Source organism: Ictidomys tridecemlineatus, chromosome 13 (assembly GCF_052094955.1).
Source record: "Ictidomys tridecemlineatus isolate mIctTri1 chromosome 13, mIctTri1.hap1, whole genome shotgun sequence".
NCBI lineage: Eukaryota > Metazoa > Chordata > Mammalia > Rodentia > Sciuridae > Ictidomys > Ictidomys tridecemlineatus.
This window is the reverse complement of record NC_135489.1, coordinates 26,101,412-26,123,037: the sequence shown is the minus strand read 5'-3', so window position 1 is coordinate 26,123,037 and position 21,626 is coordinate 26,101,412. Positions and strand designations below refer to the sequence as shown.

Sequence of the window (21,626 nt, the reverse complement as noted above, 5' to 3'; positions counted from 1 at the left end):
TTGATTACAGTACAACCTAAAAATGGGCAAAGAGCCCCTTGTGTATATCTGACCAAAATTTTCCTAGAACATGAGAATAAATAAGATGCAATTGAATATTCAACGTCAGAGGGCTTAACTATAAGTGATATTAACCTAAGAAAAATATAAACTGAGACAAAGCATAAGCAATATGCTATAGCAATTATGCTCCCTAGATATCATCATAAAGTGATTGGTGTTTTCTCAGATTACTCTTTTAAAAAGTGGGGGAAAACGGATGCTATTTATGTTGAAGGCCTAAAAATGAAACAATTTTAGGCTATCTCACAATTATGGGGCATAAAACTCAAAGACACAAGCACAATCATTTAAGTCTCTTCATTTCTTAAATTCTTACTTCATCCTTTCTTTCTTGTATGAATCCCAACTTTTCATTCTTACTCTTGGCTAAGATGACCAATGACCTCTTTTAGTTGTGAAATTCAATAACTTATTTTGAAGACTACAAGTGAGCATACACTGCATTTCCTATCTTAGTTAATGGCCTGAGCACCCAGTCTCTCCAGCCAGAAACCTCAAAAGAACTACACACAAATAAAACATTTAGAAAGCAAAAATGGAAGACTGAACAACAAACAAAACACTTGGAGAATTAAAGAATAATTCATAATTTTGAAGGAGGAAAATGACTTGATTTCAAATCAAACCCCAAGCAAAATAATAAAAACAAAACTACCTAGTCACATCACAAAAATCAAACTACTAAAAATCAATGACCATAAAATCTTAAAAACAGGCAAAGAACAAGAACATTCCATAAATAACAGCTATTTCTCATCAGAAAGAATGCAAGATACAAGACATCTCCAAAGTGGTGAAAAGAGCCTGGCGTGGTGGCCCACGTCTGAAATCCCAACAGCTCAGGAGGCTGAGGCAGGAGGATCCCCAAGTTCATGGCCAGACTGCACAACTGAGCGAGGCCCTAAATAATTTAGCAAGACCTTATCTTAAAGTAAAAATAAAAAGAGCTGGGAATGTAGCTCAATGATCCCTCTGGGTTTAATCCCCAGTTCCCCAAAAAACTAAAACAAAGTGGTAAAAGGAAACAACAAAAATTCAGTATCTTTCCAAAACAGAGTGAAATAACTTGTAAGGTAAACAAAAGCTATAAGAATTTGTTGTTAGCTGGGCGCATTGGCCCACCTCTGTAATCCCAACGGCTTGGTAGGCTCAGACAGGAGAATAAGGAGGCACTAGGCAACTCAGTGAGACCCTGTCTCTAAATAAAACACAAAATAGGGCTGGGGATGTGGCTCAGCAGTTGAGAGCTCTGGAGTTCAATTCCTGGTATAACCCCTCTAAAAATTAAAAAAGATATTGTAACTATTTAAAGCAAAAGTAATGGCATTATAGACATAAAGATATAACAATTGCAAAAAAAAAAAAAAAAAAAAAAGTACCTATCTACACCTGCAAAGCTGGGCACAGCACAACATCCTCAGTGAATTCCCCATGATATATGCCAGTAGTTGAGGCCCCATCTGGATAACTACAGTTAACCTACCCAGAAAAATTCCCACAAATCAAGAAACTTAACATTTGAAATCATAATGTTTTCAGTCAGCATAATGTGAATAGTTTATATCAGAACAGACATTATCTTTATTGTGCCTTTCAATAAAATATGCATTTTATCTACCATTTTTATCTTATTTTTTATCTATCCTTTCTTTGCTACCAAATTTTCAATCCAGATTATTACCTCATGGTCTATGAAAAAAATGGATCTATTTCTTCACTATACATCTATCATAACTGGACTCCAGGAATTTACAACAACAAAAAATAGTGCATGTGAATAAAATCTGATTTGTATTGATGCTGACAATTTTTAGATTTCATGACAAAATAGCAGCCAAAAGCATGCTAAACTTACCATAAGGTAAATCTATGAACTGAATTGTAATTGTAATACAGATCATGAAAAGAAAAGCAGAATATAAAGTAGAGTATGCATGATATACAATTCTATTTATTTTCTAAACTTTGAGATCAGGAAAATCAATTCTGTAAGATCCCATGAATGGTTTTATTTTTTTTCTCACATTTTTAATTTGTTCTTTTTAGATATACATGACAGTACAGTTATAACAGTACAGTTATTTTGACATATTGTACATACATGGAGTATAACTTCCCATTCTTGTGGTTGTACGTGATGTGGTGTTATACTGATTGTATATTTATAAACAAACATAGGAAAATTATGTCCAATTCATTCTACTGTCTTTCCTATTCTCATTCCCTGTCCCTTCCCTTCATTCCTCTCTGTTTAATCCAATGAACTTCTTGAATGCTTTTAATTAAAAACAGAGGGATCCCAGCAGCTTCTGAGGCTGAGGCTCAGGAGGATTGCAAGTTCAAAGCCAGCCTCAGCAATTTACAGAGGCCCTAAGCAACCCAGAGAGACCCTGTTTATAAATAAAATACAAAAAAGGGCTGGCGCTGAAGCTCAGTGGTTAAGCACCACTGGGTTCAATCCCCAGTACCAAAACCAAACCAAAACAAAAAAAACCCACAGAGGGAAAAACCATCATAACTCAAGGATGCAAATTAAATATAGCTTATTCAAATCCTTTCCTTTTTCAATAACCTGTCATAATGTAGATTTTATTTTCCTAATATAGCCACAACAATATTTCCCGTAACGCAGCCCTTAAACCTTTTCTTCCAATTTAACAGGTTTTAAATCTGTTCTTTGTCTAGATAATATATACCTAAACTTAAAAAGGATTCATATTAAATTATCTTTAAAAATTAAAATTGAAGAGAAAAAGACTGCCTCTGAGAGCAAATGAGAAATAGCTACTTAAGGGAGAAAAACAGAGAAAAGATTTTTGTTAGTTTGCTTTGATTAGAAAATTAAACATTTCTCTTTTTTAAATATATTTTTTAGTTGTAGTTGGACACAATACCTTCATTTTATTTATTTATTTTTATGTAGTGCTGAGGATCAAACCCAGTGCCTTGCATGTGCTAAGCGAGCACTCTGCCAATGAGCCACAACCCCAGCCCCTTAAACATTTCTTAATAGCAAAACTGGCTACAAAAAACTTTAATATACTAGACATCCATGTTTTCTAGATACCACAATTCATCATTTTAAATGCCAGGTTATTTAATTTTACTATTTTGAACATATATCACTCCAAACTGCAAAACTATATAATAATGTATATTCTTAAAGAGAATATACTCGTATTTTGTTGTTGTTGCCATTTTATTTTTTTAAGACAGGGTCTTGCTAAGTTGGCTACTGATAAGCACAGCACCTTGATTGATATACCAAAACAATAACAAAAACAAAGATGGCACAGTAGTGCACGTCTGTAATTCCAGCAACTTGAGAGCCTAAAGCAGGAGGATTGTAAGTTTGAGGCCAGTCTGGGAAGCTTAGCTTACCCCATCTCAAAAAAAATTAAAAAAATAAAAAGGGTTGGGGATATGGCTCAATGTAGAGCACTGTGCAGCATGCATGAGCCCTGTGCTCAACTCCTGGTACCACAAAACAACAAAATCCTAGTAAGGAACTAATTCTCTGTGTATAAATCAAGTCTGTACAGCCTGGCCTGAGAATGTCAAGAATACAAGCTTTCTGCAGGAGGCCCTGGGATCAACAACCAGCACTGCAAAAGAAGGAGTATGTGATTTGAAACGTGCACCTGAGAATCTTTCTTGACTTGATTCTCATTCCCAAATGTCAACAAGTCATTTCATACCAACATTTAAATATTTTCATAAGTATTTTCAAAACTACAAAACCAAACTATTAAAAATTAAGGAAACTTCTGAATTTACGTTAATTGCTGCAGAAATTATAACACCACTAAAAATATTAAATTAAATGTTATTAGAAACATTAGAAAAATTTTCAATTTTTCTTTGGCAAATTATGAATCCGTTTCATGTTATTATAATGAAATACCTGAAATTAACTTACAAAGAAAAAATATTTATCCTGGCTCAGTTTTGAAGGCTCTAGTCCACAAATCATAAGCCCTGTTGTTTTGGGCCTGGGGGTTGGGGGGAGACTGGAAGTGAGAGTAAAAGTACTCACCTCATGGCCAGAAAAGAAAACAGGAAGAGGATGGCATGAGTCTTGGAATCCCCTTCTGGGGCATGACCCACTATGACCTAAGGACCCAGCTTCCAAAGGTCCATAATACCATCTTGAGGAACAATCCTTCAGCACATGAACACTACCAAGGATGAGGGGGTGGGGGGTGGGGGGGTGTTTGCTGCCCATATTCAAACCATGACACAAACCACATGGTATTTTACTGACATTTTAACTGTCTACCTCAAAGTCTAAATAATAATTTCTTTAAACCCTTGAGACAGGGTCTCACCATATTGCCCAGGCTGGTCTGGAACTCATGTTCAGGTGATCCTCCCACGTACCTGGGATCATAGGTGTGCACCACCAAACCCAACTTAAGAGAAAATTGCTCATTTTTTTTTAATCAATCTGACATAGATATACTATAATTAAGAGAATCCCTTCAATGTCTCTTTCGGGAAAATAAGGTAAGAAAATAATGCTGGGTAGGAATTATAAAAAAACATACAGGTTTTGGTTTTGGGGGGCAGGAGGTTGTGTATGTGCATTTCTTGCATCCTTAGTTTAACTATAAGCAAAATGTACTCTTAGCCACTCTTCAACACAAAATATCTCCAGCCATTGTTTTACATAAGCCAAACAAAAAAGTTATCTATATGCCCCAAATGCATGTTTTATTAAATTTATACAGTCTACTACTTTCCTTTAACCTTACTGAGGTTAATTAAAGAGAAATTCTATAATATAAGAAATTATTTTAAATTCCTATTTCTATTTCTGAACAATGCCAAAAAATAAAGAAAAGCATGAGGTCTTTCCAGAGTTCACCTCTTAGAACACCATTACTGCTATTAGAGAAAAAGACACTGCTGCATCTTCTTTTATCCCCCAGTCTTCTTTCCAGACAATCATATATGTTTCTAAAATACCTTCTATTGTAACCACTACCAAGAAACCCTGTATACTACTACTAAAAGGGGAAAAAGCACATTGACAGATTTAAGTTTTCAAATGATTTAAAACTAAAAAGTTATCTCAGGATAGAAAACAATCTTCCACATTAATCATAAAATGCTTTTTCCCAGTTTATGTCATCAATAAGTCCAATGACTACATAAATAATTTCATTATGCACTAAAATTATGCTCTGGAAACATAGAAGTCAATAAGCTGGAAAAATTGTTAGTCATGTGTAGCAACTTTCACAACTATGATAAAATTCCTCAAATTTTCTGAGCAGTTATTGACATTAGACTTGTGTCAAACTCCGTGTGTTACTTTGAGAAAAAATTAATTATGAAAAAGGTATTTTAGGAAAGCAGCTTAAAACTAAAAACTTGGTTTTCTGTAAACATATCAAAACATAAAATCACAGACATGAGATCTACATCTGTTCTCATTTACACAGAACAATGACTCCTAAGCTATAAGAAGAATGTATGAGGAAATTCTAGCCAGAGAAATTAGGCAAGAAAAAGAAATGAAAGGCATACAATTTGGAAAGAAGCAAAATGATCTCTGTTCACTGATATTATCCTTTATTTAGTAAACCCTCACACATTTTTAAAAAGCTACAAGAATAAATAAATACAGAAAAGTAGCAATATACAAAGTCGACACACAAATCAGTTACATTGCTATATTCTAACAATGAGCAATATGAAAGGAAAGTTATGAAAAAAAATCATTTATATTTGCATTAGAAAAAATACTTCATAATACTACAGAGGTGAAAGACTTACATGACAAAAAGCACAAACCATGCTGAAACTAAAGGTAATATACACAAATGAAAACACATTCCACATTCATGGACTGGAACACAATATCATAAAGATTCCAATACCACCCAACACAATTCAAATGCAATCTATCTCAAAATCTCAGTGAGATTTTTCCATAAAAAGAAAAACCTGTTCTAAAATGCTTTCAGCATATCAAGAAACCCTGAATACTCAAAGCAATCTTGAAAGAGCACAAAGTTAGAGAACTCACACTTCATGATTTCAAAACTTACTGTAAAGCTGTAGTAATACAAACAGTTTAGTATTGACATGAAGACAGACACTTGGACCAACGGAATACAAAACCCAGAAATAAAACATCTGATGCCAAGCCTGGTGGCACACACCTGTAATCCCAGCAACTTGGGAGGCTGAGTGAGAAAGATTACAAATTCAAAGCCAGACTGAGCAATTTAGTGAGAGCCCATTTAAAAAAAAAACAACAACATAAAAAGGGTTGGGGATGTAGCTCAGTGATGAAGCCTCTCTGGGTTTAACACCTGGTACAACTAAAATATAAATAAATAAAAATAAAGCTTTTTTACATTAGGTCAAAAATTTTGACAAGTCTGTCAAGTTCATTGAGAGGGAAGAAGGTAGTCTCTTAAACAAATTATTTTGGGAAAACTGAATATACACACACAGAAGAAAGTAAGTGGACCTTACCTAATATTACATATAAAAATTAACTCAAAATGAATCAGCCCAGTAAAACCTAAAGGTATAAAACTTCAGAGAAAAACATAAGGCAAAATCTTCAAGACATGAGATTTGGCAATGATTTCTTGGATCTGACATCAAAGGCATAGGCAACAAAATAAAAAGTAGATGAATTCAACATCATGAAAATGCTTTAAATTTTGCATCAAAGACAAAAAACAGTAATCCACAGAATGTGATAAAATATTTGCAAATCATTTATCTAATATCTGTATATATCCAGAATACAAACAGAACTCCTAAAACTCAAAAACAAACAACAACCTAGTTCAAAATGAGCAAAGGACCTGAAAAGATATTTCTCCAAAAAACTACAAATGGTAAATAAGCATATGAAGAAGCTTGACATCATAATCATTACAAAAATGCAAATAAATGTAAGATGCCAGCTTAAGATGGCAACTATTTAAAAAAAAAAAGGAAAAAGAAATGTTAACAAGGATGTAGACTAAACCCCTGTGCATTGGTGGTAGAAATATAAAATGGTGCAGCTGCTGTGAAAAATAGCGTGGCAATTTCCTCAAAAAATTAAAGAATTATCATGTGATATAGCAATTCTATTTTTGCGTATATAACCAGACAATTCAAAGGAATGTCTCAAAGAGATTTTTATTTTTGTAAATTCACATTCATAGAAGCATTATTCATAATAGTTCAAAATTACAAGCAACTGAAGTATCCATTAGTGGATAATCAAAATGTGGTAATGGAAGTGAACACTACAACATCAACTAAAGTAGTCGTCTCAAAGCAGTAAGACTGAGTGGCAGGTAATGAAGTGGGGCATTTAAAAAGTTATAGTACTGTAGCCAGTTGTGGTAGTGTGCACCTATAATCCCTATAATCTAGAGGCTGAAGCAGGAGGATACCAAGTTTGAGATCAACCTCACAGCAATTTAGTGAAGTCCTAGGCCATTTAGAACTGTCTCAAAATAAAAAATAAATAGGAGCCAGGTACCGTAGTTTCCAGTGGCTTGGGAAACTGAGACAGGAGGATCTCGAGTTCAAAGCCAGCCTCAGCGATGGCAAAAGTGACACAGCTCAGTGAGATGCCATCTCTAAATAAAATACAAAATAGGGCTGGGGATTTGGCTCGGTGGTTAGTGCCCCGTGTTCAATCCCTGGTACCCACCACCCACCAAGAAAAGGACTGGGGACTAGGAATGTGGCTCAGTGGTTAAGTGCCCCAGGGTTCAATTCTCTGTATCAAAAAAATACAAAATAAAAGTTATAGTATTAGCCTTTAAAAGGAAGAAAATTCTGACATACACTACAACATGGAAGAACCCAGAGGACACATTAAATGAAATAAGTTAGTTACAGGAAGACAAATATTGCAGGATCCATTTATATAAAGTGACCAGTCAAAATCAGAGATAAAGTAGAATGGCTGGGGTTCAGGGTATAGCTTACTGGTAAAGCATGTACTTAGCCAGCATAAGGCTCTGGTTCAATCCCCCAACCCCCCCACCCCCCCCCAAAAAAAAACAGAAAAAAGCAGAATGGTGGCTGCCAAGAGCTGGGGAAAAGAGGAATGGTGAGTTATTATTTAATGAGTACAGTTTTATGTTTTACAAACTGAAGCGTACTGAATATGGTTGCTGGTGATAGCTGCACAAGATTACTATTGTACTTAATACAACTAAACTGTACATTTACAAATGGTCAAGACTGTAGATTTTATATGTAGTTTATCACAATAAAAAAAAATTGGGAAACAAGAACACTAAAATAATAGTTATGTCAGATTTCAGTTATAGTTACCATATATTTTGTAATCATACGATGTTACCATATTTTTTTTACCCATACATTTAAACGTTTGACATTAATGTCTCAATTTTGTAATATTAACAACAAACCACTAATTAATAGTTGAAGGCCTCTTGTTTTGTTTACTTTCTTGTCCAGAAAGACACTTACCTAAACTTGTGGGCTTGATGAGAACATCAAGGACATCATAAAAGGGCAGGTTTTTTAACTGCACATCAGGATGGACAGGAGGAATCGGAGGAGATGGTTGCTGCATCTCAAATGTGGGCTTAGTATCTTGAAGCAGCACAGAACCAACAGGAGAGGACGGTGAGTGAGGTGTAACTGAAGTGGAAGGCAATGAGTGGATTCCAGCCACAGCCAAGTCAGGTTCTACAGGTGATGAGCTACCATCCAAATTAAAAACCGATGATTTGATTGTGGATAAATCAGAAAGTCCTTCAAGAGTCCGAGGATATCGACGTCTATACAATTCTCGGATTTTAATCTGAACCGCAGGGCTGCAGCCACTCTTCAATAAATGCAGCGCCCTCATTAGGAGGTCATGTTTGCGTCCACTTTTATTCCGTCCAGCAAAGCCTAGTAACACTTGTAGTTCAGAAACCCTAAAACTAGAAACCATATTCTAAAAAGAAAGAGAAAAAAGATAAGCCAATAGTCATCTCCAAACATAAAAATCCCACCTAAAATATTCTATAAAATCTGATTTTTTCCTCTATCAATTGACACATGCTAGTAATCAGCATTTTTCACATACCAACTTAGAATCACTAATATTCATAAAACCATCTCCCATAAAAATGATTCAAATTACTTCATTAAATTATACCTTGTTAAACTCTTAATTCTGGTAATCTAATCTACTAGTGTCTATTAACCTCTTCATTATTTGATTATGCACTAATTAAATCCACATTTGCTTTATTATGAATTCTATAACCAATGGAAATGTTCTTTTACAAAAGTAAGCCTAATATTTGTGTTGTTACAAAGTTATCACTAATTAACCTAGCCAAAAATTAGATGTGGTTACTTAGTAAATTTATAAAATCAAGTCATATAATTGTGATCCAAAACCCAATGAATTTTTATTTTACCCCAACTCAAATATTAGGGAACAGACAATATAATAAGAAACTGATTTTAAAATATTAAAGCTAAAAATTATATCCATTTTATTTAGCAATCAAACTTTCAAAATTATTAAAAATCCTAGCTGGATATTGAAATGAGAAAAATACTTTTGAAAATGGAGAGTCAACTAAAGGACAAGATTACCCTCCACCTTTTTGGGTATAAAATAAAGGCAGTTCCTGTTTTACATCTCACCTTCTATTTATTCAACAAAATCTAATGAATACTTTTAACCACCTGCTGCCTCATGAATTCTGCTATTGTGATTTTTTAGTTGATTCTAAATTTAAAGGTAAACCACATGGGTCAGATTTACCAAAATCACACATCCACCATCTAGCGAGAGAGAGGAAGACCTGGAGCTGACCAAAATCCTTTCAGAAACCTACTCACAGAAGACCCTTTTCTTACTGTGACTTGAGGTTTCTCCACGCATCCTAATCAGTGAGGCTCAAACCTAAGCAGCCTGGTATTCGTTTTCTGGACAACTTGGGGTCTTATCCCCTCAAATAATTGGAGATTACATACACAAAGGAAAAGATTTATAATGTCACATGATTCTGAACAGCAGATGAAAAGTCTCTGCATTTACAAAATGCTGCAAAGATAAAGTAATGCCAAAAACACAATCAAAGATAATGGTTTTGATGTGGCTGGGGATGTGGCTCAAGCGGTAGCGCGCTCGCCTGGCATGCGTGCGGCCCGGGTTCGATCCTCAGCACCATATACAAACAAAGATGTTGTGTCCGCTAAGAACTTAAATAAATAAATAAATAAATAAGTTCTCTCTCCCCCCCCCCTCCTCTCTCTTTAAAAAATAAGACTTTGGGAAAGACATTTCATTTCTCTGGTCTTCAATTTCCATTTAATTACAACAGCATATACCTGTAATCCTCGCTACTTGGGAGGCTAAAGCAGAAGGAACTCAAGTTTGTCAAGGCCATTTAGCTATTTAACAAGACCATGTCTCAAAAATAAAAAGGTCTGGGGATGTAGCTGAGTGGTAGAATACTTGCCTGTCGTGCAAGATCTTGGGTTCAATCCCTATTGCAACCAAATTAACTAAAGCAACAATAAAAACCTCCTCTCCTTTATTTAGCACTTACATAATCTCTGAACCAAGCTTCAAATTCTTCCTCCAGTGAATGGGTATGCTTAGTAGGAAGGATCATTAAAAACCATAGAGGGGTGAAATTAACCTGCTATGAATACTACCAAGAACTGATTTCAGCTACTATTCTCTACTAATCTCTGATGTCTACTAACTTTAATCTATTTTTTTAAGTGAATTTTTTCTACTACACTCTGCCATCTCTCAAATGTTCTCAAAGTATGATTTCCAATACTTCAGTAACAACTTCTATGTACTCTACAGAGGAATATGGCATGAGACACAGGGCTGGGGTGTAGTTCAATGGCATTGTGCTTGGGGCTGGGGATGTGGCTCAAGCGGTAGCGCGCTCGCCTGGTTTGCGTGCAGCCTGGGTTCGATCTTCAACACCACATACAAACAAAGATGTTGTGTCCGCCGAAAAACTAAAAAATATTTTAAAATTTAAAAAAAAATGGCATTGTGCCTGCTTAGCACGCAAGAAGCTCAGTGTTCAATCACCAGAATGTGTGTACACACACGATACATTATCTGAATTCTAAATAAAAAACTAATGTAAATTAAGACTAAAACTTATAATAATAATCAACCCTGTTTCTTTACCATATTTTATAAACACAAAATTACAAAAATGTTAAAACTGGAACATTATGTGATTGAAACATTACATTCATGAAGGCATATTCACATACAAAATAACCCACATTAAGCAGGAAAATAGAATAATTACATGTCATCAATGAATAAAAATATTTCCCTGACACTACTCTTCAACTTTAAACATGAGTTAGAAAAAACAAAAAAACAGTCTGAAATAAGTTAGAAACAGTGGTAAAATCAATACAACTATTTTGCAAATATCCCATCTGCAGTGATGTATAATATGGGCACCAGAGAGGCTACCAAGGGAAACTGAAAAAAATCATATTATTATTACATATTTTAGCTATGTTAAAATAGTACATTTTTATATATAAGAAAAAATAAAGACAAGACTAACATAGTCAACATGTCAAATGAGTGACCACGCAAAAGTCATCAAATGATATGGCAATTTTTAATCACTAGCCATTTCAGAGAATGTGGGAGGTCCAATTCTTGGTTTTTATTACTGGTAAAATCATATTTTCCGTATAATCAAATTCCCTTTTACTTGAGGATCCTTAAATCAGTCTCTTTGTTACAATGATTACAGTAGCTTCCAGTGTAACAAAATCAAAACCAAAATTTAGCTATTAAAAGAAACAATAAAGAACATACTACTTTTCAAAAATCTATAAACCTTGGAGAACATCTCCTAAATGCTTCTTTTACTATACAATAAAGATTTAACACGTGTACTCCTGGCAGCTCCGGAGGTGGAGGCAGGAGGATTACAAGTTCAAAGCCAGTCTCAGCAACTTAGCAAGGCCCTAAGCAACTCAATGAGACCCTTTCTCTAAATAACATATTTTAAAAGGGCTGAGGATGTGGCTCAGTGTTAGTTAAGTGCCCCGGGTTCAATCCCAGGTACCAAAAAGACAAAAAAATAACAGTCAAGAAAACAAATAACCAAAAAGAAAACAAACCACAAAAGAATTAAATAAAGCAAAAAATATGAATGAGAAAACAAAATGCAGTCTATAAAAAAAAAAAAAAAATCAGGCCCCCAAAAGGGAAAGCTAACAAATGCAGACTTCAAAATAAGAAAAGGCTCATAAAGATCACAAATACTATGAAAATTTCTTTAAGAGAACTTTATGCAACTATGTTCTAACAACTTAAAGCCATAGCCAAAAGCAATTTCCTAGAGAACTATAAAAACTATAAATTACTCCATCCAAGTCAAAAAGATGTAGTAGTATCTGCCCCCCCCCCACGATACACATTCAATCACATCTACCAAACAAGGCAGTTTAGTGAATGAATTCTATCAGTTTCCAAGAAAATTATGAAATTGTTTCCTAAACTGCCCAACAGAATTCAAGTCTAAGAGTCAAAATACAAAATACTTGTTAGAAGACAAAACGAAAAACATTGAACACCAAATTTTAAAAACATGCAAACTGATGATATTAAAATTTCATCAGTGGTGTTTACCTCATCCAACCAAAATTTCAGGCAAAGCCTGATGAAACAATGGACCTAATGCACTATTCTTTCTCATTTCCCAAAATAGACCATAAAGTGTCCACTTATTAGGTTTGGATTTTTTTTTTTTTTGGGGGGGAGAGAGAGAGAGAGAGAGAGAGAGAGAGAGAGAGAGAGAAAACCTCTAATATATATATATATTTTTTAGTTTTCGGCGAATACAACATCTTTGTTTGTATGTGGTGCTGAGGATCGAACCCGAGCCGCACGCATGCCAGGAGAGCACGCTACCGCTTGAGCCAGCCCGGGTTTGGATCTTAAATGTCGCCCACAGGCCATGTATTGAGGCTGGTCACTAGCATGTGAGAGGTGATGAAACCTTTAAGAGGTGGTACTTAGTAGAAAGAAATTAGGTCACTGGGAGCAGGCCCCCAAAGGGGATAAAGGAACCCTGGCCCCTTCCTCTCTAAGCTCCCAGTCTGCCATATATAAAACAACTCTGTTCCACAATGTACCCTCCCCCTATAATGTTCCGCCTAATCAAGAACCCAAAGTAATAGGGCCAAGTGAATATGGACTGAAACCTCAGAAACTGTGAACCAAAATAAATATTTTCTCCTTATAAACTGATTATCCCACGTATTTTATCACAGCAAGGGAAAGTTAACTAACACACTGCTATAATATGGGGGGAGGGGGAACTATTGAGGAAAGGTGATAAATCATACAACTACTGCTTATTCTATTACAAGAGTAAAACAATAAACACCTTCATTTATGAATATGGTATAATTTATAAACCAATATTAACACATCAACAATGTTTTCTGAAGTATACCAATTCAGTATATCCGAAAAATATATGAACAATTTAACATAAATTGAGTAAAGTACTTGGTTTAGATGGTCTCTACCCAGAGCAGGAGGTTTAAGTCAGTTGCAGAGAACTTGCCTTGCAAGAGCAAACTGGACAGGGTAAAATTCCTATCCTTAAAGTCAAGTAGTATAAAATATCAGATTTTCTTTTGACTAATTTGTAGAAAGTAAGTAGGTAAACACCTACATGAAAAAAAGAGGAATTGATCACTATTGAAGTTCAGTGTTGAGTACATGAGGAATTGTCTCTGGAAATGTAAGAATGTAACCATAATCAAAAGTTTGCTTAAACAGGGGAAACTAGGTACCTGTCATATAGTGACTCTCTCTGTACTACATTCCAGGCTTTTCTATAAATCTCAAAGTAGTCTAGACTTAAATTTAAAAAATGACAGTTTGTTTAAAGCTGGTGAGTGGTGTGGGAAGATTGTGGTTTAAGTAGCATTTCCCATTAAAGGAACCCCGGCTCCTTAGGGGAAATGCTGGATTAGAGATGTGGGGTAGGAAATGCATACATATCAACCTAAACCATTTTATCACACCAGAAAAAAAGAAATTTATCCAAGACTACCGGGATCTCATCAGAACAACAAAGAAAACATCTAGAATGAGATCCCACTAGCCCAAGATTTGAAAAAAGCATCAAAAACAAACAAGTATAACAACAAAAAACAATAACAACATTGGATTCAAACATTAAATATATAATAAACTTTGCTCATAACAGTACTTTTTAAAGCTCACTGATCATCCTTAGACAATGTTAGGGAAACAAACAAAAAGATGCATTGATTCAAGAAAGAGTCAGAATTATTTAGATAAATGTTAGAAGGGTATTTTAAAAAATTTTATTCATTCCTAATAAACCTCTCAAACAGCTATAGTAGGAAACTGTTAACATGATAAATGGTATCAATCAACAGCAAATATCCAATTAAAAATGAAACGTTAAGATGGGTATGATGGCACATGCCTGTAATCTCTGCAGCTTGGGAAGCTGAGGCAGGAGGATCACGAATTCAAAGCCAACCTCAGCAATTTAGCAAGGCTCCAAGAAACTTGGTGAGACCCTGTCTCTAAATAAAATACAAAAAGGACTGGGGAAGTGGCTCAGTGGTTAAGCGTCCCAGGGTTCAATCCCAGGTACAAAAAAGAAAAAAAAAAGATACATTTAGCTGGGCATGGTGGCAAATGCCTATAATCCCAGAGACTCTAGGCTCAGGTAGGAGGATTATGAGTTCAAGCCCAGTCTCAGCAATTTAGCAAGGTCTTGTCTCAAAATAAAAAATTAAAAAGGGCTGGGGGGATGTGGCTGAGTGGTTAAGTGCCCCTGGTTCAATCCCTCCCTGCCAAAGAATCACTGTCATAAAGTCAAGGCCTTTAAAATGTGCATTGTTTTGTCACTCAACATTATTCCAAAAATCCTAAATAATACAACAAATCAATAAAAAGTTTATAAACTCACATTTACAAACAATAGGACTCTTTACATTGGAAATACAAAGAATCCACTGAAAATTAGAATCATTAGCATTAAACCAACAAAATTCTTCTGTTAAATACTGTCTCAGGTTTCATATTATTTTAAAATCAGTTTTATGGCCAGGCATGGTGGTGTATGCCTATAATCCCAGAGACTTGGGAGACTAAGGCAGGAGGATTGCAAATTTGAGTCCAGTCTCAGCAATTTAGCAGGCCCTAAACAATTTATCGACACCCTATCTCAAAATAGAATATAAAATGGACTGCAGATGTAGCTCAATGGCAAAACACCTCTGGGTTCATCCCCAGTACAAAAACAAAATCAGTAAAATTTCAATGAATGACTTAGTAGTTGGAGGGCATAATAGACCAAACTTAGAATAATTATATACATATATATATATATAATTATGTATATAAGTATTCTAAGTTTGGTCTTATATACATATACATAAAATTATTTATATATACATATTTATAAAATAGAGCAAGTGGTGATGAGTGAATAAAGCAGGGGAAGCAAAAGAGAAAGAATTTGCAATTTAACAGGAAAAAGATCACAGTGAAAAGGTAATTGAGTAAACAGAGAGTTAACAAAATGCCCATGGAATACCTGAGGGAAAACATTCCAAAGCACAGGACAGAGCTGATGCAAAAGTTCCCAGGAGAAAAGCACACCTAACACACAGCAGGTAAAACAAAAAGCCCACCATTGCTGAACCAGAATAAGCAAGAAAAATGCATACTAAGATAACAGAATGATGGGGAAGTAAATATAGCTCAGCAGGAAACATCTACCAAGCATGTCTAAGGCCCTGAGAAGTGAAGATTAGGGCAGGTACAGAAGGGGAAAGGTCCATGAAGAGCAAAGAAAATGACAACCTGGGAGAGCGTTTAGCCTAAACAAGTATTGTATAAAATAGAATACAATGAGGTTGCAGAAAGACCGAAAATTGGGCTGGGGATGTGGCTCAAGCGGCAGCGCGCTTGCCTGGCATGCGTGCGGCCCGGGTTCACATACCAACAAAGATGTTGTGTCCGCCGAGAACTAAAAAAAATAAATAAATATTAAAAATTCTCTCTCTCTCTCCCTCCTCTCTCACTCTCTCTTTAAAAAAGAAAAGAAAGACCGAAAATTCTGGGAAACAATGTAAACTGGTAGGGTGGTAAACAGTTTCTATATGTGAGAAAAGAAAATTTTAGACTGACATACATCAAAATTTTAAGGGAAGTGAGGTGTGGTGGTACATGCCTGTAATCTCAGAGGCTGGGGATGCTGGGGCAGGAGGATCACAAGTTCAGAGCCAGCCTCAGCAACTTAAGAGCCCTAAGCACTTAGCAAGACCCGCATTCTAAATAAAATATAAAAAGGGCTGGGAATGTGGCTAAGTGCCCCCTGAGTTCATTTCCCAGTATCTCCCCCTACCAAAAAAAAAAAAAAAAAAAATTAAGAGAAATTTCAAGACAACATCAAGAAGCTGTGGGAAAGCAAAAACATAATTTCACCACTAGTAAAGCAGGAAAAGCAAGGCAATGAGGAAAGAAAAGAAAAACAACAATACATGTGAAAACAAAGACAAAACACAAAGTAAGATAGCACAAAATAAAATGAATGAGTAAAAGTAAATGCATAAGTTAATAACCCCAACAAATCAAAAGAAATAGACTGTCTAATAAAAGAACAAGATTAGGAATATCTACAGAAAAGCAAACATCAAAAAGATAATACAGGGGGCTGGGGTCATGGCTTAGTGGTAGAGCGCTCAGCTAGCACATGTGAGGTGCTGGGTTCAATCCTCAGCACCATATAAAAATAAATAAGTAAAATAAAGGTATTGTGTCCAACTACAACTAAAAATAAATAAATAAATAAAAAGATAATACAGGAATATGAAGAACAACTCCATACCCATTTAAATGGACAATACAGATAAAATGAACCAATTCCCTGAAAACCACAAACTACCAAAACACTCAGTTTTTAAAACAGATCTTTTAAATACACTTCTAACTTGTAATTAAGGAAATTTAATTCACAATTCTAAAACCCCTATGAGAAATTCCCATCCCCAAGTGATTGTACGAATTCTATCAAAGAAAGAATGAACCCTAGTTCTACATAATATCTATAAATAATACAAAAAAAGAGCTGAAGAACACTTCCAAATTCATTTTGTGAATCTAGTATTACCCTAAGACCAAAGCAAGAAAACAGTACAAAAAAATAAAACTATACATCAATATCCCTCATAAATACAGATGCTTAAACCCTTAACAAAATATTAGTAAATAAAATTCAGCAATGTTTAAAAAGAATTATTCATGTGACCTAGAAGGGTTTATTCCAGGGATGAAAAGGCTTGCTCACTGTTTGAAATCAACAAAGTACATGATATTAACAGCTAAAAAAGAGAAGTTCTATGATCAAATCAATCAATGCAAAAAAAGCAGTTGACAAATTCAGCAACTACTCACTATCAAAAACTCTCAGAAAAATAGAAGTGGGAAGGGAACTTCCTCAACTTCATCAACAGTATTAACCCCAAAACAATACAATACAAAAACCCCAAACCTAGCTCTCCTACCAGTTAATGGTGAAATTAACTGCTTTCCCCCCATAATTAATGTTGGGAATGAGGCACTTATTCAATATAGTGCTAAAAGTTCTAGTAAAATAAGAAAAGGAAATAAAAGGTTCAACAAGTTGGAAAGGAAAAAAGTAAAACTATTTACAGATGGTATGACTGCCTATGTAGAAAATCCCATCAAATCTACAAAATGACTCCTAGAACTAATAAGTGAGTTCAGCAAGGTGACAGAACACAAAACAAACACCAACCACATCATTACATCTTTATAAATAAACAGTGAACATGAGTAAAAAACAAGTTAAAAACATAACCCTATTTATAATCACTCCAAAGAAAATAAAATACATAATGTAAAAATCTAACAAATATGTATCGAACTTGTAAGCTAAAAACTACAAAACACTGGTGAAAGAAATCTAAGAACCAAAAACATGAATTCTTCATCTTGGACTGGTTAAGTGGCCCTCAGTTCATTCCCCAGTACCTCCCCCTAAACCCCCCAAAAATTTTATTTAAGAAAAATTTCAAGACAATATCAAGAGGCTGTGGGAAAGCAAAAACATAATTTCATGATTAGTTAAAACAGTTAAGATATCAGTCCTCCCCAAATTGATACACAGGTTTAACATAGTACCTATCCAAACCCCAGTAAGAATTGGGTATGGTGGTGAACACTGGCAATCCCAGTGACTTAGGAGACTGAGGCAGAAGGACCACAAGTTTGAGACCAACCTCAGCAACTTAGTGAGGCCCCCAAAGACTTGACAAGACCCTGTCTCAAAATTTAAAAAAGTACTGGTGAGGGGCTAGGATTATGGTTCGGTGGTAGAGCACTTGCTTAGCAAGTGTGAGGCACTAGGTTCAATTCTCAGCACCACATACAAATAAAAGTCCATCAACAACTAATATTTAAAAAAAAAAGTGCTAGTGATTGGCTCAGTGGTAGCGGGCACAAGGCACTGGGCTTAAACCCCAAGACCCAGTGGGGAGACCAGTCCATGTATTATTTTGTAATTTAACTACAGTAATCAGGCTGTGTAATATTAAGGAAAAGACAGATACATAGCTCAGTGGAACAAAATAGAAAGTCCAGAAATAGAACTACTCAGATATGCCTAAATAATTTTGACAAAGGTATCAAATGTATAAAAATGGCTTTTAACAAATGATACTAAAAACAACATCTATAGACTTAAAACAAACTACCATCTAAGTCTCCTAACTTCTACAAAAATTAACTCTAAGTGGATTGCAGACAAAAGTAAAAATAAAACTACAAAAAAACTTTTAATGGGAAATCTTTAAGATGTAGGTCTATGCAAAGAGTTCTTCGACTTGACACTATGATTAATAACAGGGAAAAAAGATATATTGGGCTGTATCAAAATTAAAACTTGTTCTCTGCAAAAGACCCCTTTAAAAGAATAAAAAGGCAGTCAAGAGGCTCAGAAGACATTTGCAAGCTACATACTTGACAAAGACTAGTATCTACAATATATTGATATTCTCAGAATACAATAGAAAAAAAATTTTTTTAAATATTTTAAAAGGACAAAAGACATGCAGAGACATTTCATCAATGGGGATATAGAGATGGCAAATATGCACAATAAAAAATGTTTAACATCATTAGCCTTTAGGGAAATGCAAATTAAAACCTCACTAAGTTATCACTTAGATACCTACCAGAATGGCTAAAATGAAAAACAGTGATAACACCAAATGCTGGCAAGGATGTAGAGAAACTGGATCACTCCATATATTGCTGGTAGGGATGAAAATGGTACAGCAACTCTGGAAAACATTTAGCAAGTTCTTTAAAATCTACACATAAAACAATCAGAAGATGCAGTAATTGCACTCGTAGGCATTTATCCCAGAGAAATTAAAGTTTAAAAAAAAAATTAGAAAACCCTATGAACAAAACTTTTATTGATAACTAAGCAAAAAACTATAAATTCAGATGTCTTTCAACAACAGATGGATAGTAGTAAATTCATACCACTGAATACAACTCAGCAATAAAAAGGGACAACCTTTTACACATAACAGCCCAGAAGAATTTCCAGAGAATTCTGCTGAATGAAGAGTGAAATCAAAAAGGCTAAATACTGTATGATTCAATTTATGAAAATTCTTTTTGTTTGTTTTGGTCCAGATATTGAGCTCAAGGGCACTTAACCAGTAAGCCACATCCCTAGCTCTTTTTTGGATTTTTATTTAGAGACAGGATCTCACCGAATTGCTTAACACCTCAGCTTTTGCTGAGGCTGGCTTTGAACTCGTGATCCTCCTGCCTCAGCCTCTCAAGTCACTGGGGTTACAGGCATGGGCCACCATACCCAGCCTATGTAACATTCTTGAAAAGACAAAAATCACCGAAGTGAACAGATTGATTCATGTTTCCCAGAAAGTAAGGGTTTGTAGCTAAATTATACTATGAGGGATTCTTAAGCAGTTAAAAAATAGTATCTTCATCCTGTCAGTGCCAATATCCTGATTTTAACACTGAACTGCAGTTTTGTAAGATGTCACCAACCAGGGACACTGGATAAAGAGTACATAGGATGCCTCTACTATTTCTTGAAACTGTAAGTGAACTGACAATTATCTTCATAAAATAATTTAAAATTACAAAGACCAAGAGTATCTGGACAGTAAATTTTTTTAATTCAATAGCATGATATTCACAAGACATATAATCAAAATAAAAGAACACAAATGTACAGAGAGAGAATTTTCAAAATCAGACAAAATTAACTGCCCAAAAGACATATAATCTAGATATATTAATTAATAACACCAGTATTTAAATCAAAACCATTCCTGGGTACATATTTAGTATATAGAGTAAAAGTTTCAGGCTGGGCATAGGGACACATACACTCATAATTCCAGCAGCTTGGGAGGCTGAGGCAGTAGGATCCTGAATTCAAAGCCAGCCTCATCAACTCAGTAAGGCCCTAAGAAACTCAGATCCTGTCTCTAAATAAAATACTAAAAAGAGCTGGGGATGTGGCTCAGCAGTTAAGCACCCTGGGTTCAATCTCGAGTAACAACAACAACAAAAATGTTTCAATTCAGCAGGAAAATAGAATAGATTTAAACTTTCATGTTCTAATAACAAAACATTTTTATCTGTTGCTAGAACTATAAGACAAAACTGAGTAAAACAATTAATAGAAAATGAACATAACTCTAAAAAAACAATGACATAAGGTTTTAGCGACATAATTAAAATACTAACAAAAATTATATAAATTAGCCAGGCACAGAGGAGCATGCCTATAATCCCAGCAACTAAGGAGGCTGAGGCAGGAAGATCATGCCTGAGTTCAAAGCCAGCCTCAGCAACTTAGCAAAGCACTAAAAGTAACTCAGGGAGACCCTGTCTTTAAATAAAATACAAAAATGGGCTGGGGATGTAACTCAATGGTTGAGTGTCCGAGTTCAATCCAGGTATCAAAAAAAACAAACAAAAAAAATTGTAAAAATTAACCACATCGTCTCAACAGATTTCAAAGAAATGGGATCATATAGAGCATGCTGCCTGGCCACAATGCTGTGTGCATAAATCAATAACAATTCACTAGAGGAACTCCCTATGCCTGGAAATTAAATTTTTAAAAAAGAATTCATAGGGAAAAAATAAAAAAGTGCAAGGGAAAGTACTACACATCAAAACTTGGGTGATGCAGAGAAAGCAATATTAAAACATCTTTGGTCTTAAAAATCCATACCAAGGGGATATAGCTCAGTTGGTAGAGTGCTTCACTCCCACACACAAGGCCATGGGTTCAATCCTCAGCACCATAAAAAAAAAAAAAAAAAGTCAGTCTATACTAAAATGCTGAAGCTAATAAAAGGCATTGAACTTATTAGGAAATAAGAATCATAAAAAAATAAAGAGAAACCAATGAAATGGGAAAAGGATACACTAAAGAGTATAATCAAAGCAAATTATTCTTCAAAGTGTTCAAAAT

General features: G+C 34.9%; 1 protein-coding gene across 11 annotated transcripts in view; it reads right to left on the bottom strand.

Annotated features, from left to right (window-relative positions):
* Pias2 (protein inhibitor of activated STAT 2) overlaps positions 1-21,626 on the bottom strand; it is a 99,633-nt gene that overhangs the window by 63,271 nt on the left and 14,736 nt on the right. For 9 of the 11 annotated variants that reach the window (XR_013429579.1, XR_013429578.1, XR_013429577.1 and 6 more), the window contains exons 2-3: positions 19,330-19,437; positions 8,530-9,004 (exon numbers count right to left, since the gene is read on the bottom strand). Coding sequence is in view for 8 of the 11 variants with exons in the window: in XM_078030084.1 (XP_077886210.1) it covers positions 8,530-9,004; positions 19,330-19,437 (583 nt within the window). In the remaining 3 variants the exon portion in view is untranslated. The remainder of the gene's footprint in view (positions 1-8,529; positions 9,005-19,329; positions 19,438-21,626) is intronic. The other 2 variants (XM_078030080.1, XM_078030079.1) reach the window with 1 other exon arrangement.